General features: G+C 36.6%; 1 protein-coding gene across 2 annotated transcripts in view; it reads right to left on the bottom strand.

Annotated features, from left to right (window-relative positions):
• The window catches only part of S6kII (Ribosomal protein S6 kinase II), a 297,018-nt gene that overhangs the window by 86,513 nt on the left and 195,846 nt on the right, over positions 1 to 14,659 (bottom strand). For both annotated transcript variants that reach the window (XM_090379290.1, XM_090379291.1), the window contains one exon: positions 9,401 to 9,522. In XM_090379290.1, the coding sequence (XP_090235416.1) occupies positions 9,401 to 9,522 (122 nt within the window). The remainder of the gene's footprint in view (positions 1 to 9,400; positions 9,523 to 14,659) is intronic.

Below are 14,659 nucleotides of genomic sequence, written 5' to 3'. Positions count from 1 at the left end.
TGTTCCTCTAACTCATAGGTTCCCAAAGTGGGCGGTACCGCCCCCAGTGGGCGCTGAAGCCTTCTAGGGGGGCAATAGTGGGTTCAGAAGCAATTAGGGGGAGTTCAGGCGGTCTAGGGGTCGGTGGCTCCTTATCTGTGTTTTTATCTCCTCAGGGTCCAGTGGACCCAGTTCCAAGGTCAAATAATAAATTCTATAATTTTTACTCTATGGACACAGCTGAAATTCACTATAGGTGAAGCCAGAACTGTTTTCTTCGATTTTCCCACTTCAATTTTCAAAACCTTCTATTGAATTTCACGCAAATGACAAAAATGTGACATCATGTGTATTTTTTTAGGCCTTTTTCTGTTATTTTTCTAAACCCACCCTAATTAGCTTAGGGCCTATGAAACGCGGAAACGCGACAACGCGAGCTACTGTGAGTTGACATAAGAAGCAATAAAGCGAAACAGTAGCAACAAATGTTTTTGAAAGGCGTACGTTTTTGCTGTTTAGGAATAAGTTTCATTACAATCATCAGTCAAAAAAGTGTGAGAGATAAGTGGAGTCACACAAAGTGTAAATTAAATCTTTTATTTTGTGACTATTGTTGCAAATTTTATTACTTCATTATGTCTGAATCTAAGAAGAAATGTTGACAGTACAGTATTAAGTATTTGAAATACGGCTTTATTCAGTCTCCTATGAACCAGTTATTACCTATGTGCTTGATTTGCCAAAAAGTATTTTCAAATGAAGCAATGAAGCCTTCTAGGCTACAAGAGCATTTGACTAAAATGCATGCTAACGAAAAGGATAAAGATTTGCCCTATTTTCAAGTACTAGAAGAAAAATATTTTAAACATCCAACTATATCAAAACCTTTTGTGTCGTCCACTAAACAAGATAATGATGGATTACAAGCTTCTTATAATATTTCATTATTAATCGCAAAAGCGGGAAAACCACACACAATTGGTGAGGAATTAATCTTGCCGGCAATAAAAGAAGTAATAAACACTGTGCTTCATAAGCCAGCATCAGATATCATCAGGAAAATTCCTTTGAGCAATAATTCAGTGCAAAGAAGAATCGATGAAATGGCTGAAGACTTTGAAAAATTATTGTGCGATTATTTAAAGACATGCCAATTTTCCATTCAACTCGATGAATCAACTCTCCCAAATAATGAAGCACTACTCTTATCATACGTACAATTCATAAAAGAAGAAAAAGTTTGTCAAGAATTATTATTTGCTAAAAATTTGGAAGCGGATACAAAAGGAGAATCTATATTTAATACCATGAATAAGTTTTTTTAAAGAGAAAGACATTCCAATTCGTAATATTTTGTCTGCTGCTACTGATGGTGCTCCAGCAATGACAGGGTGCCACAAGGGTTTCATAGCGCATCTGAAACAAGCAGTACCAAATGTACTTGCTATACATTGTGTTCTTCATCGTCAACATTTGGTTGCGAAGAATTTAAGTGAACGCTTGCATAACGTCACTCTATTACGTTATTGGAGCAGTCAACAAGATTAGAAGCAATTCATTGAGTGACAGATTGTTTAGCCAACTTTGTAGTGAAAACAATGAAGATTTCAATCGTTTGCTGCTTCACACAGAAGTTCATTGGCTTTCAAAAGGTATTTGTCTGAATCAATTTTACAATTTGTTTGATTCAGTAGATTCAGTTAGAAAACAGAGACGATGGATTGGGGCCAACCTCATTACAACCAAAAATGACATTGCTTATTTGACAGACCTCTATAAAATATTTAATGAAGTCAATCTACAATTACAAGGTGATGAATGGAATTTAATTAAAACAAAAAACGTTATTGCCGCTTTTGTGGGGAAACTTCTTCTGTTCAAGTGGAATCTAGGCCGAGGGAATACAGCCACTTTTCAAATTTATCAGCAGTGTCTCTCAAAAAGGAAGATTTACTTACATACTGCCAACACTTGGAGGTTCTCCATGCTGATTTTAATGAACGATTTAAGGATATTCTAAACATGAATATACCAAATTGGGTTCTAGATCCTTTCTCACATGTAAACACAGCAGGATCATCAAATTTAGAAGAGGAACTCATAGAACTCACAACAAATGAAAAACTAAAAATAAAATTCAAAAGTGGATACCAAGAGTTCTGGCTTCAGAAATCAATACCGACACTGTACTCTGGATTATGGGAAATAGTGCAGAAATTTTTAATTGCATTTCCATCTTCTTATTTGGCTGAGCACGGGTTTAGTGCTGTAGCGAATTTACTATCTAAGAAAAGGAACCGATTGCATATAACTGAGCATGGCGATTTACGACTGTTTTTAACGAAAGTTGAACCCGATATTAACAAACTTTTAAAAATGCATCAGGCTTATCCTGATTTTTACATTAATTTACATTAATTTTTTTATTTGTATTTTCACTTTGTAAGTTCAAAATAAACAATTTTCTGATACATTTGATGGTGTTTTAATTATTACAATAAGATTCTTACTAATGTAATACAATCTCCTAATGTATTCCGAATTTTCATATTTAAACCATTGTATGAAACTTCACATTAATTTGTTATTTTTGCTTTGTATTTTTACTTTATAAGTTCAAAATAAACAATTTTGTAATATATTTGATGGTGTTTTAATTATTACAATAAGATTCTTACTAATGCATTTGCAATCTCTTAATGTGTATTCCGAATTTTCATATTTAAACCATTGTATGAAACTGTGCATAATGTTATTCAAGCATACACTTTACAATCTTTACATATGGGCTATGTTTCATCAAAATCAGAATAGCAATAACTGTGTTCAAGATAAAGCACATATTGGCCACTACTTTTTCAATAATTTAACGGCATAAGCAGTAATGTATCATTAGTTGCTATTTACAACGAAAATATCAAACGGCTTGAATGTGGAAAACTGCTATAATGGGGAAGGGGGGGGCACAACAAAATTTATGTCTTGAAAAGTGGGCGGTGGCCCGAAAAAGTTTGGGGAACCTATGCTCTAACTAATCTTGTTGCCCTTCTTTGTATTCATTCTAGCAACTCTACATCCTTCCTAAAATGAGGCCTCCAGGCCTGAAAGCAGTACTCAAGGTGTGGCCTGAACATTGCCTTATACAAAGAGATAATCACCTTCATGACCCTGCTAGCAAAATTTCTATACATCATTGACAAAACTCCATGACCTGCTCTGGCAGCCCATCTAGACTGCTCAGAGAACTTCATATCTGACTGCACAATTACCCTGAAGTCTTTCATTCTCCACCTCCCTGAGTGTAGTACCACACAGTTGGTACGTTTCTGTTGGGCTACTGCTACCCATATACAGTACTTGGCATTTGTCAAGGTTAAACTTCAGTTGCCACTTCTCAGCCCGTCTGCCTAACTTTTCTAGATCCTGTTGCAGTAGCATATTGTCTTTACTGTCATTAACAACCCTGCCAACATTTGTATCATCTGCAAACTTGGAATTAAGCCTGATATACCTTCATCGATATCATTGATAAATACACAAAACAACAATGGGCCCCTCCACTAATAACATTAGTCCACATAGATCAGTCTCCATTTATTACCACTCTGTGCCATCTCCCACACAACCATCTCTTTATCCATTGCAGCAACTTGCCCTTAATACCATACCGCTCCTATTTGTAAAGCAGTCTTCCATGTGCAACAGTATCAAAAGCTTTCCTGAAATTCGAGTATATATCAAAATTATTTTTTGCATCCAGTTCCTCTGTGACCACATCGTAGTATCTAATCAATTTGGTCAGACAAGATTTCCCCTTTACAAACCCATACTATGTCTGAACTATTACTGTAGTCTTTTCTAGGTGAACCTGCAACACTTCTTTAACCAATGACTCCATTATTTTCCCAGAAGAGAAGTTAAACTAACAAGTCTATGATTATTTTTGTCACCCTTTGAACCTTCTTTGTGAATTGGGGATACATTTGCAGATCTCCAGTTCATGGGGACCTCCCCTGAATCTAAGGATGCTCTCATGATTATGGCTAAAGGTTGCTAACTTCCCACGCTGCCTCCTTCAATATAACTGGATAGATTCCATCTGCCACAGGTGCCATTTTTATGTTTAACTTAGACAATTTCTCCTCCACTTTGCTCTCCGTTATTACAAAATCATTTAGCTCCCCGTTAGAGTTTAGTAAACGTTTGTCCTCCCTTTCCTTACAGAATTCTTCATGTGTGATTATAGATGCAAAATACTCATTCAGTTTGTCAGCTATCTGAGCAGGATCATCAACAGTTGAACCACCTACATGAAGTGGACCAATCTGATTCATCCCCTTCGTTCTAAAGTTTACATAAGTAATGAAGTCTTTGTTGTTTTTCTTTGCATCCTTTTCTCGAGTTCAGCCTTAGCTTGCCTAACCTCCTTTGTGACTTGATTACAGATTAGCTTATATCTGCCATAGGCTTCTGTGTCACCTGATAATTTATATGCATCCCACACATTTTTCTTCTTTGCCACGAGTCTAATTAGTTCATCTGACATCCATTTAGGTCTACACCTTGAACAGTATTTCTTAGTTAGTATGAAAAGCCTGGTAGCTTCCAAGATTAATTCGTTGAAAGCTTCCACCATCAGTTGATCCCACTGTACAGAATTTAAAAACTCTGAGACCACTGTAATCACCTTTACGAAAACAAAAACCCTTCCCTTTCTCTTAATGGTAGTTACATCTTTAAGTAAATCTAACATCAGTTAATTGTGGTCACTGTCACCTAGTGGTTCCTTTATCTGCAAATTCTTAATGCACGAATAATCACTGCTGATAATCAAATCAAGAGCATTACTCCCTCTGGTTGCCCCTCAAATGTGTTACTGTAGAAAATGTGTTACTCCAATAAATCCACAAAAGTCTTGCTAGTGCACGAGTGACCAACCCACAAGTTCCAGTCAATATCTGGAAATTTAAAATCCCCCATTACATGACATTCTGATTTACTGGTTCACTATTTCTCTGCACAATTGTTAATTGTACTCATCAGAGCAATTAGGCCTATAACACACTCCTACTCTCATTTTCCCTTTCCCAGTGCTTATGTCACATCAAACTGACTCAACATTGTACTGTCCACCCATGTCAACTGGATGCACTTCCTTAGATTTTGTTTCTTAATTAACAGCATAACCCCTCCTCCCTTCCTACCCTGTCTATCCTTTCTGTACACATTGTACTCCCAAAATTCCAATTCTGCACTGCTTATATCAGTGTGACACCATGTCTCTGATATCCCAACAATATCTGCCTATGATGTCTTGATCGGCACTTCAAATTAGACAAAGTGTTCAACTAATAATTTAACATATTAAACATTTTTTTTTGTATCACGCACAGATATATTGCAACAGGCTGTATTTTTTATGTGCTACCCTAAAGCATCCTTAGACTAGCTGCCAGCAACTGGTACCTTAGAACCACAAAGTTGGCATCATAGGTGAACTATGGAATCAGCATTCCCCACCCATAATCCCAAGGGCAGATGTAGGCTGATGTTTTATGTAAACTTGAAAACATTTGCTCTGTGACTGAGTTGCTTATCAAAATTTGGAAGTGAGTCACCTTGACCTTGATTGTCATAAATTAAAAAAAGAATATTGCTAAAATACCATATATCTTTACAGTAAATAAAAGATAAGAAATAGTAATAAATTCTTAGAAATGTAGTTAAATTAGTTAAGTCATATTCCCTCCATGTGTGCATGGGAATTGAAATAACATCTTTATTTTATTTTTCACCCATCTTTTTATTTTCATTTCTTTAAACTTATTTTTTCCCTTGAATTTGAATATGTCAGCAATTGCCTAATCCGGCGTTATGGATGGCACCCCCTTAAACTTGGCATCCTAAGCAACTACCTATATCAGCGAACTACCCCTGGTACTACTGCTACATCCAAGCAATTTATAAAATTAAATAAAATAATAAAACTACACAATGAAAATCAAATTCATTTTAAAAAATAACTATTCAGTTCAGAGACTGAAATTGAAAATAGTATGAAATAAAACATAAAATAAAACGTTAATAAAATATTAATTTTAATAGTCAAGTAGGTACATCTCATTACTGAAACATGTGATAAACCAAAATGGAATTACAGGTACACTCTGAGCCAGTCAGAGTCCCACTTCAGTTCCTTTTTTAAACAAACTGGAACTTAGTGCTTTTTTCCCCCCTTTTCTTTTCTTTAGATGAAACAGAATTTGAAATAGTTCATAATTTGAGCTTTTAACTGGAACTAATTTTTAAAAACTATCCAAGCATTACAATTTCCTCACATAACACTGAACTGCATTGAAGCAGAAAGAAATGACCCCCCCACCACACACCAATAACACTCCTTTGAATTCTTGCCAAACTGTTAAAAAAGCAGTCATTACAGCAGGGTTTCTTAACCAGGGGTCCACAGACAGATTTCAGGGGGTCCGTGAGTTTAGATGGGAAAAAAACCAACTCATTATTTTCCTTCACTTATGAATGTATGTAATAAATTACAATTGTATTAGCTGTATCTGTAGTCACAAAATAACAGATATTTTCATATCATATTATAGTTAGTGCGTATCTCGAAAAATCGCTTACGCCCATCGTTACTTTGAAATTACGGCAGTTATTAGACCTGCCGCTAGATCGCACTTGATTGCAGTCCTGCTGTGGACAGACTATCGTGCGATGTAGTTGGCAAACTATCTGGCAAATCAGTGCCTAGTAGGCCACTTTTAACACGAATAGACACGCTGACTATGAGTGTAAACCAGATATGTTCAAACACGTCCTACGGTTTAGATAACAGTTGAAGTGTGTAATTTAACCTTTTCGCTGCTATGTGCGTGTATACCGGTTCAACGGTAAAGGACCCTGCAGTGCTACAGACGTGTATGCACGCCCACCGTGTGTCTGTTGATGCATACAGTCTTTGTATATGTCTTTCTTGGTTGCTAATATTGCATTAATTATTTTTACATTAATTATTTAAAATTTGTTACAGACCAAATTTAAGCTGAAATGTCGAAGAAAAGGAAGTATGATGAAAACTATGTATTATTTGGTTTCACTTGCATTAATGAACTTGACAGGACTCAAATACCGCAGTATTTTTTGTGCAGAAAAATTCTTGTGAACAGAAGTATAAAGCCAGCAAAACTGAAAGACCATCTCAAGCCTGTCCATGCTGAAAATGCATCTAAAGATGCTGTTTTTTTTTCGTGTGAAAAAATCTCAATTCGAAAAAGCAGGGACACTTCCAAAAGATTTGCCATTTCACGAAAACCTTTTCTTGAAGCATCCTATAAAGTTGCTTACCCGATTGCCAAGCAAAAGAAGCCCCACACTATTGGAGAGATTTTAGTAAAGCCATGTGCACTGGAAATGGTCGAACTGGTCTGTGGACTGGAACAGAGAAAAAAACTGGAAGCTGTTCCCTTGTCAAATGATGTAATACATTCTAGAATAGTTGATATGTCTTTTAATATTTTGAAACAGGTCATTGAGAAAATGGCAGCCTCACCATTCCCCTTCAGCATGCATTGAAACTACAGACATTTCTCAATGTAGCCAGCTCCTTGTTTTTGTTCGCTATGTGCATGCTGAGGCCATCAAAGAAGAATTCTTATTTTGTGAGTCTCTTTCGGAAACTACAAAGGCCGTCGACGTTTTCGAAATGGTAAAAAGTTTTTTTTTACAAACGAAACTTTGAATGGAAAGGAAAACTTCATTCTCTTTGCACTGATGGAGCTCCTGCGATGCTGGGTAGTACATCTGGTTTTGCTTCTTTAGTGAAAAAAGAAGCTCCTCAAGTCATCGTCACTCATTGCTTTTTACACAGACATGCACTGGCAACAAAGACTCTTCCAACAACCCTGAAAGAAGCATTGTCAACAGCCATAAAAGTTATCAACTTTATCAAAAGAAGTTCTCTGAATCATCGTATTTTTAAAAGATTTTGTCAAGAAATGGGAGCAGAATATGAAGTGTTTCTCTACCACACAGAAGTATGCTGGCTTTCAAGAGGACAAGTCTTGATGCGCTTGTTTGAACTAAGGGCAGAAGTTTCACTTTTTCTGGAAGAAAGAGAAAACCCGCTCTTGGAACATTCTGAAAGGAAGGATTTTATCCATGGGTTGGCTTACCTGGCAGATATTTTTCACCATACGAATGAGATAAATCTTTCCATTCAAGGTCATGAAGTCACCATTATGGATGCAACTGAAATATTACAAGCTTTCTTGGCTAAGTTACCAATATGGAAGAAGAGAGTAGAGACCGACATTCTTGCAAACTTTCCACTGTTGCTGGAAGTGCTTTACCAAGATGTAGTTGAAATGCAAACTTCTCTCTCAATTTTTTTGAAAAGAGATATCTGCAAACACTTGGAAACATTACAGAACTCTTTTAAATGTTATTTCTATCTTGATGGCATGAAAATTGAACCATGGATCCGAAATCCTTTTCTTTTTGATATAAACTGTATCGAAGATGTTGACTTAACTAAAGATGAACTCAGTGATCTTAGGTCAAAAAACTTACTACGATTGGAGTTTACCTCAAAAAGCCTTGAAGAATTCTGGTGTTCCCTGAGAGAAGCCTATCCTCGTCTTGTAAAGCGAGCTATGGAAGCTTTGATACCATTTGCAACAATATATCTGTGCAAATCGGGATTTTCAGCACTTGTAACAATGAAAACAAAAAATAGAAATCGATTATATGTCCAACATGACATGTGTGTTGCCATGTCAAATACCACACCACAGTTTAATGTTCTTATTCAAGATAAACAACAACAGTCTTCACACTGATATGTCCTTAAAAAATAAAATTTAACTTCAACTTTCTTATATTTTAAATGTATTGTATTATTATTCAATGTGTTAAGAAAGAAACACATATATTACTGTATAATGTTTTTTAATTTTGGTAACTATTTCATTAAACTGGTTTTTTGTAATTTTATTTTATGCATTTAAAAACATTATTCTGAGAAGGGGTCCGCGTGGCATCACCTGACTGGCAAAGGAGTCCGTGGCATCACCTGACTGGCAGAGGGATCCGTGGAACTAAGAAGGTTAAGAACCCCTGCATTATAGTATGGTATTGTACTTAATTGTGCGAACCATATTGTACTTAATTATGCAAACCAAATTAAACAAAATAGATTGAAAAAGGGAAAATTGCTGAAATTCATCAGTTCGTCATAATGTATTAGATTATTAATTTTAAAATTTTAATTACATTAAACAATATTAAGGTACTCAAAACATTTTTATAGCAACAATTTAACTCAGGAGTTTACAGCAATTCAAATGCTTTGTTTTTGAGTGTACCAACTAAAAAGCAAAGTACAAAAATTGTTAACTGAACTAACCTGGTTAAGAGAATTCATATCAGTAGCTTTCTGATAACCTTCTTCCATCAGGCTGGGAGCAACAAAACTAAAGCCACGGAATAATTCATGGGCAGTGGCACTTGGAGGAACACCAGGAGAATCTTAAGCAAAGTTCAAAATTTTAAAGTGATGCTCAATGAATAATCCATGTTATGTACAGATAAATTATAAAATTTCTCTGGAGTAAAAATTGCAAAATAAATGCATGTCAATATTAAAGGCTAAATTTTATAAATTGATTGCATTAAATATAAATTACAGAACAATCCTTAGCTTACCAAAAGTAGGATTTCTTAATTCACTTCTGACTGATAGTTTATAGTGTCTAGTAAGTGCAGTCTTAGTCCTCGTGGGAAAAGGAAACATGTTACTATGCATCTTGGAATTGCACTACTATTAAGTAATTAGCACACTGAAAGACTAACCTAATGTTTATTTAAAAGATGAAATGCTACCATGCCAACCTGTCTCAGTACTTATTGGTTATTGGTCCCTTATCAGATATCGATTATATCCTATATAATGCAAAAAAAAAAAAAAAAACCCCTGGTCTCTAGTGAAAAGTCATTAACAAAATGGTCTTAATGATATGAACAATAAGACCACTGAATTTGCCAGTCATTTTAAAAGCCTGTTGGCCACAAAAACAGTCTTCTAAACTTTCATAACACTGAAACACCAAATAGCATCAACTACTTCATAATTTTGAAATCGGTGGTAAAAAAACAGTGGGGTGGGGGAGGTCTGCTGGCTAGTTCCACAGTTCAAAAATGTGTAAAAATTCTTTCAATGTTCAACTGCAAAAAAACATCTGCTTAGATCTAAAATCCATGCTTTAGTTTTACAATTCACAAGTCAAGTGCCACACTATCATTTGTGCTCAAATACACTTTTGCAATCCCTAAAGGCTATAGTTTCAAATAAATTTATTGTTTTATATAAATCTTCAGTAATCCAGCTACTGCCACTTAGTTGATAAACAATTTAACACCAGGGGCTCACATCTGGTGAGTATGGGCTTGGCACACCCAAGCCCATACTGAGCTGGATATCATCATTCTTCTCTCTCTCTCTCTCTCTCTCTCTCTCTCTCTCTCTCTCTCTCTCTCTCTCTCTCTCTCTCTCAGCATAAGCCCCAGGCTTCCTTGCACCATATAGCTGCTAATAATAATCTAAACATGATTTAATAATTGTTCACTATATACTTTATTGTTGGGAATTTTTAATGCATTAGCTACTCAGTGCATTAAACAATACTTCTTAAGTTACTTCAGATCATATTGTGAACAAGTGCTTGTTCACAAACTAATCTGCTTTATAAGCAGGTTGAGAAACCAGGAATAGCTATTAAAAAAAGTACTAAAGTGATAAAAAAAAATGTCTCTCCACCAGAGATCAGCATATACAACCCCGGTAGAAGAGGCCTTTAAAATTCCCTCCAATCTATAATGAGATTCTAACACAAGCCTCTGTAAACAAATAATAATCTTCTATTTTAGAACTGTCAGAGAATCAGAAATGACAGTTCTAAAATTCTACTAGCTTTACTATGCACACGCAGGACAACTAGTAAAAAAAATTTTTTTCCAGTTGACTAAGTACTTTACATTGTTGTACACGTTGGCACTAATGACATTAAGAGTAGGAGATCTGCAGGCTTACTTAACAAGTACAGGTCAATTTTGAAAAAGCCACAAGTTACATTTAAAATTGAGTGTCTGCAATTCTGCCTAGACACAAGAGGAGGGAGTATATGATGACAGCCTTGTCAATCAATTCGGCCCTGGAGAGATTGTGCAAAGCTCATGGAGTAGAATTTTTCTCAGCATGGTCTGTGCTTGTTAATAGAAGAGATTGCTCCTACAGGAATGGGATACACTTAAATAGAAAGAGTGCAAGAATATTTGCTGATTCTAACAAGGCTAAAATTAGGTGGGTCGGAAACCTACTAGCTTTGACAGAATAATAGACTAACAGTAACCGCTGGTAGAGGTGAAAGTGATTCTTGCACTGTTTCTATTGGAATGAGCAGCAGCATGGAAAACAAGGTGCTGGGGATTTCAGGAACTGCTGGTAGTCATCGTGAAACAAGTAAATATGTGGGCTGTGTTAGGGTAACTAAGAGTAAGAACAGGTGCATGTATACTTGCATGTAAACCAATGATAGGAGTATAGTAAATAAATCTGATGAATTTGAAGTGATGGTCAAGATATAAAAGTCGGATACTGTTGGAATATCATAGACGTGGTGTCACACAGATATAAGGAATGCACAATTGGAATTTGGGGAGTACAGTGTGTACAGAAAGAATAGGAAGGGAGGAGGGGTTATGCTATTAGTTAAGAAACAAAATCCAGTTGACATTGGTGGACAGTGCAATGTTAAGTCAGTTTGGTGTGGCATAAGCACTGGGAAAGCAAAAATGAGGGTAAGAGTGTGTTATAGACTCTGATGAGTACAATGAACAACTATACAAAGAAATAAAGTGGGCCAGTAATCAGAATGTCTTATAATGAGAGATTTTAACTTTCCAGATATTGACTGGAACTTGTGGTTCATTCACTTGCACATCAGAAAGATTTTTGTAGATTTATTAGATGACTGTTTTCTACAGAAGCATGTTTGAGAGGCAACCAGGAGTCATATTAGAGAGGCAATAAAAGAAACTCTTGATCTGGTTATCAGTAGTAATTCTTCATGCATTAAGAATCTGCAGATAAAGGACACACTGGATGGCAGTGATCACAGTGTACTAATGTGGAATTTAATTAAAGACATAACTACTGTCAAGGGTAAGGGAAAAGGCTTTTGCTTTCGCAAGGGTGACTACATAGGTATCACACAGTTTTTAAGCTGTGTGCAGTGGAACCAACTAATGATGTTACCAACAGGAAATTCTAAATGGGAAGTATTCAGGGAAGTAATCAAAAAAGGTACTAGGCTTTTCATATCAACAAAGAAATACTGTTCAAAGCTTAGACCTAAATGGATATCAGATGAACTGAGACACGTCGCAGAGAAGAAAAGTTCATGAGATGCACATAAATTACAGAAGCCTATGGTGTGTGTTTGTTCGTTATTTGGTTTTTAGGAGCATTAGCAACTAAGGCCATATTGCTCCGGGATATGCGGTGGTCATTCCTTGACCTTTCCGCATACTCCGTATTTGGTGGTGACGGGCTCGAACCCCGGTCTAATCAAGAAGCGTGTGCTACGCACTGCTGCTCCTTCCCACCTGGCTACGGAGACGCCTATGGTGTGTGTGTGTGTGTGTGTGTGTGTGTATATATATATATATATATGGTAGAGAAGCCTAGGTGATACAGAAGCCTATGGTAGATATAAATTAATCTGTAATCAAGCCATAAAGGAGAAGTTTCTAGCAAAGAATTCTATGCTTATACTAATAGTAGAAGGAAGGGGCAAAATCACACACCAGGCCACTTGATGTCTATGGATTAACTTTTGATGACACTGTTCTAGGAATAATAATGGAATCACTAGTTAAAGAAGTAATGTAGGACCATTTGGACAAGTAATTATACAGCAATCACAGAATGGATTTGTCAAGGGGCAGTCTTGTCTATCCAATGTGATAGGTTACAATGATGCAGTGACCAAGGAACTGGATGCAAGGCTCAAGAGGTAGAATTTTTCCCAGCCTGGTTTGGGCTTGTTAACAGGAGAGACTGCTTCTACAGGGATGGGATACACTTAAATAGAAAGGGTGAAAGAATGTTTGCTGATGCTATCGAGGCAGTGTTAGGTGGATCGGAAAACTGCTAGCTTGAGGGGATACACGGACTAATAGATTAACAGTAGCCGCTGGCAGAGGTGAAAGTGATTCTTGCACTGCTATTGAAATGCAATTGAGCAGCAGCCTGGAACGTAAGGCAATGGGGATTTCCAGGATTGCTGGGAGTCATAGTGGAACAAGTAAATACATGGGCTGTGTTAGGGTAACTAAGAGTAGAAACAGGTGCATATATACTTGCATGTACACCAATGCTAGGAGTATAGTTATTAATTTTGATGAGCTTGAAGTGCTAGTCATGACATCAAAGGCAGATATTGTTGGGATATCAGAGACGTGATGTCACACAGACATAAGCAGTGCAGAATTGGAATTTGGGGAGTACAATGTGTACAGAAAGGATAGACACGACAGGAAGGGAGGAGGGATTAGGCTGTTAGTTAAGAAACACAAAATCTAAGGAAGTGCATCCAACTGAGGTTGCAAAAATTGCATTGTTAGTGGACAATGCAATTTTGAGTCTGTTTAGTGTGACATAAGCATTGGGAAAGGAAAAATGAGAGTAGGTGTGTGTTATATGCCAATTGAATCTGTTGAGTCTCATGACCCATTGTGCAGAGAAAGTGGGCCAGTAAATCAGAGTGTCTTATAATGAGGAATTTTAATTTCCCAGAGATTGACTGGAATTTGTGGGTTGGTCACTCACACACTAGCAAGGCTTTTGTGGATTTATTGGATGACTGTTTTCTACAGCAGCATGTTCGGGAAGCAACTACAGGGAGTAATACTCTTGATCTGATTAACAGTAGTGATTCTTCATGCATTAAGAATCTGCATTTAAAGGAACCACTAAGTGGCAGTGATTAGTGTGCTGAAGTGGGATTTACTGAAAGAGGTAACTACCATCAAGGGTAAAGGGAAGAGTTTTTGCTTTCGTAAAGGTGATTACGGTGGTGTGAGACAGTATTTAAATTCTATACAGTGGGACCAACTGATGTTACCAACAGCAAATTCAAAATGGGAGGCATTCAAAGAATTAATTTTAGAAGCTACTAGGCTTCACATACCAACTAAGAAATATTGTTCAAGGTTTAGGCCTAAATGGATGTCAGATGAACTAATGAGATGTGTAGCAGAGAAGAAAAATGCATGGGATACATATAAATTAATGGTGATATGGAAGCCTGTGATAGGTATAAGCTGGTCTGTAACCAAGTCACAAAAGAGATTAGGCAGGCAAAGGCAGATTATGAGAAATCTTTGGCAAAGGATGCAAAGAAAAACAGCAAAGAGTTCTTTACCTATGTAAACTCTAGAAGGAAAGAGATAAATCAGATTGGTCCTCCAGATATTTATGGTTCCTGTTGATGATCCTGCTCAGGTGGCTAGCAAACTAAATATTTTGCATCTACATTCACACAAGAAGTTATTCAGGGAGGGGAATGCCAGAGATGAATTAAACTCTGGCAGTGAGCTAGATGAT

This window comes from Mastigoproctus giganteus, chromosome 8 (assembly GCF_048544385.1).
Source record: "Mastigoproctus giganteus isolate SK-2022 chromosome 8, ASM4854438v1, whole genome shotgun sequence".
In the NCBI taxonomy this organism is placed as follows: Eukaryota; Metazoa; Arthropoda; class Arachnida; order Uropygi; family Thelyphonidae; genus Mastigoproctus; species Mastigoproctus giganteus.
This window is presented reverse-complemented; position numbering and strand designations above follow the sequence as displayed.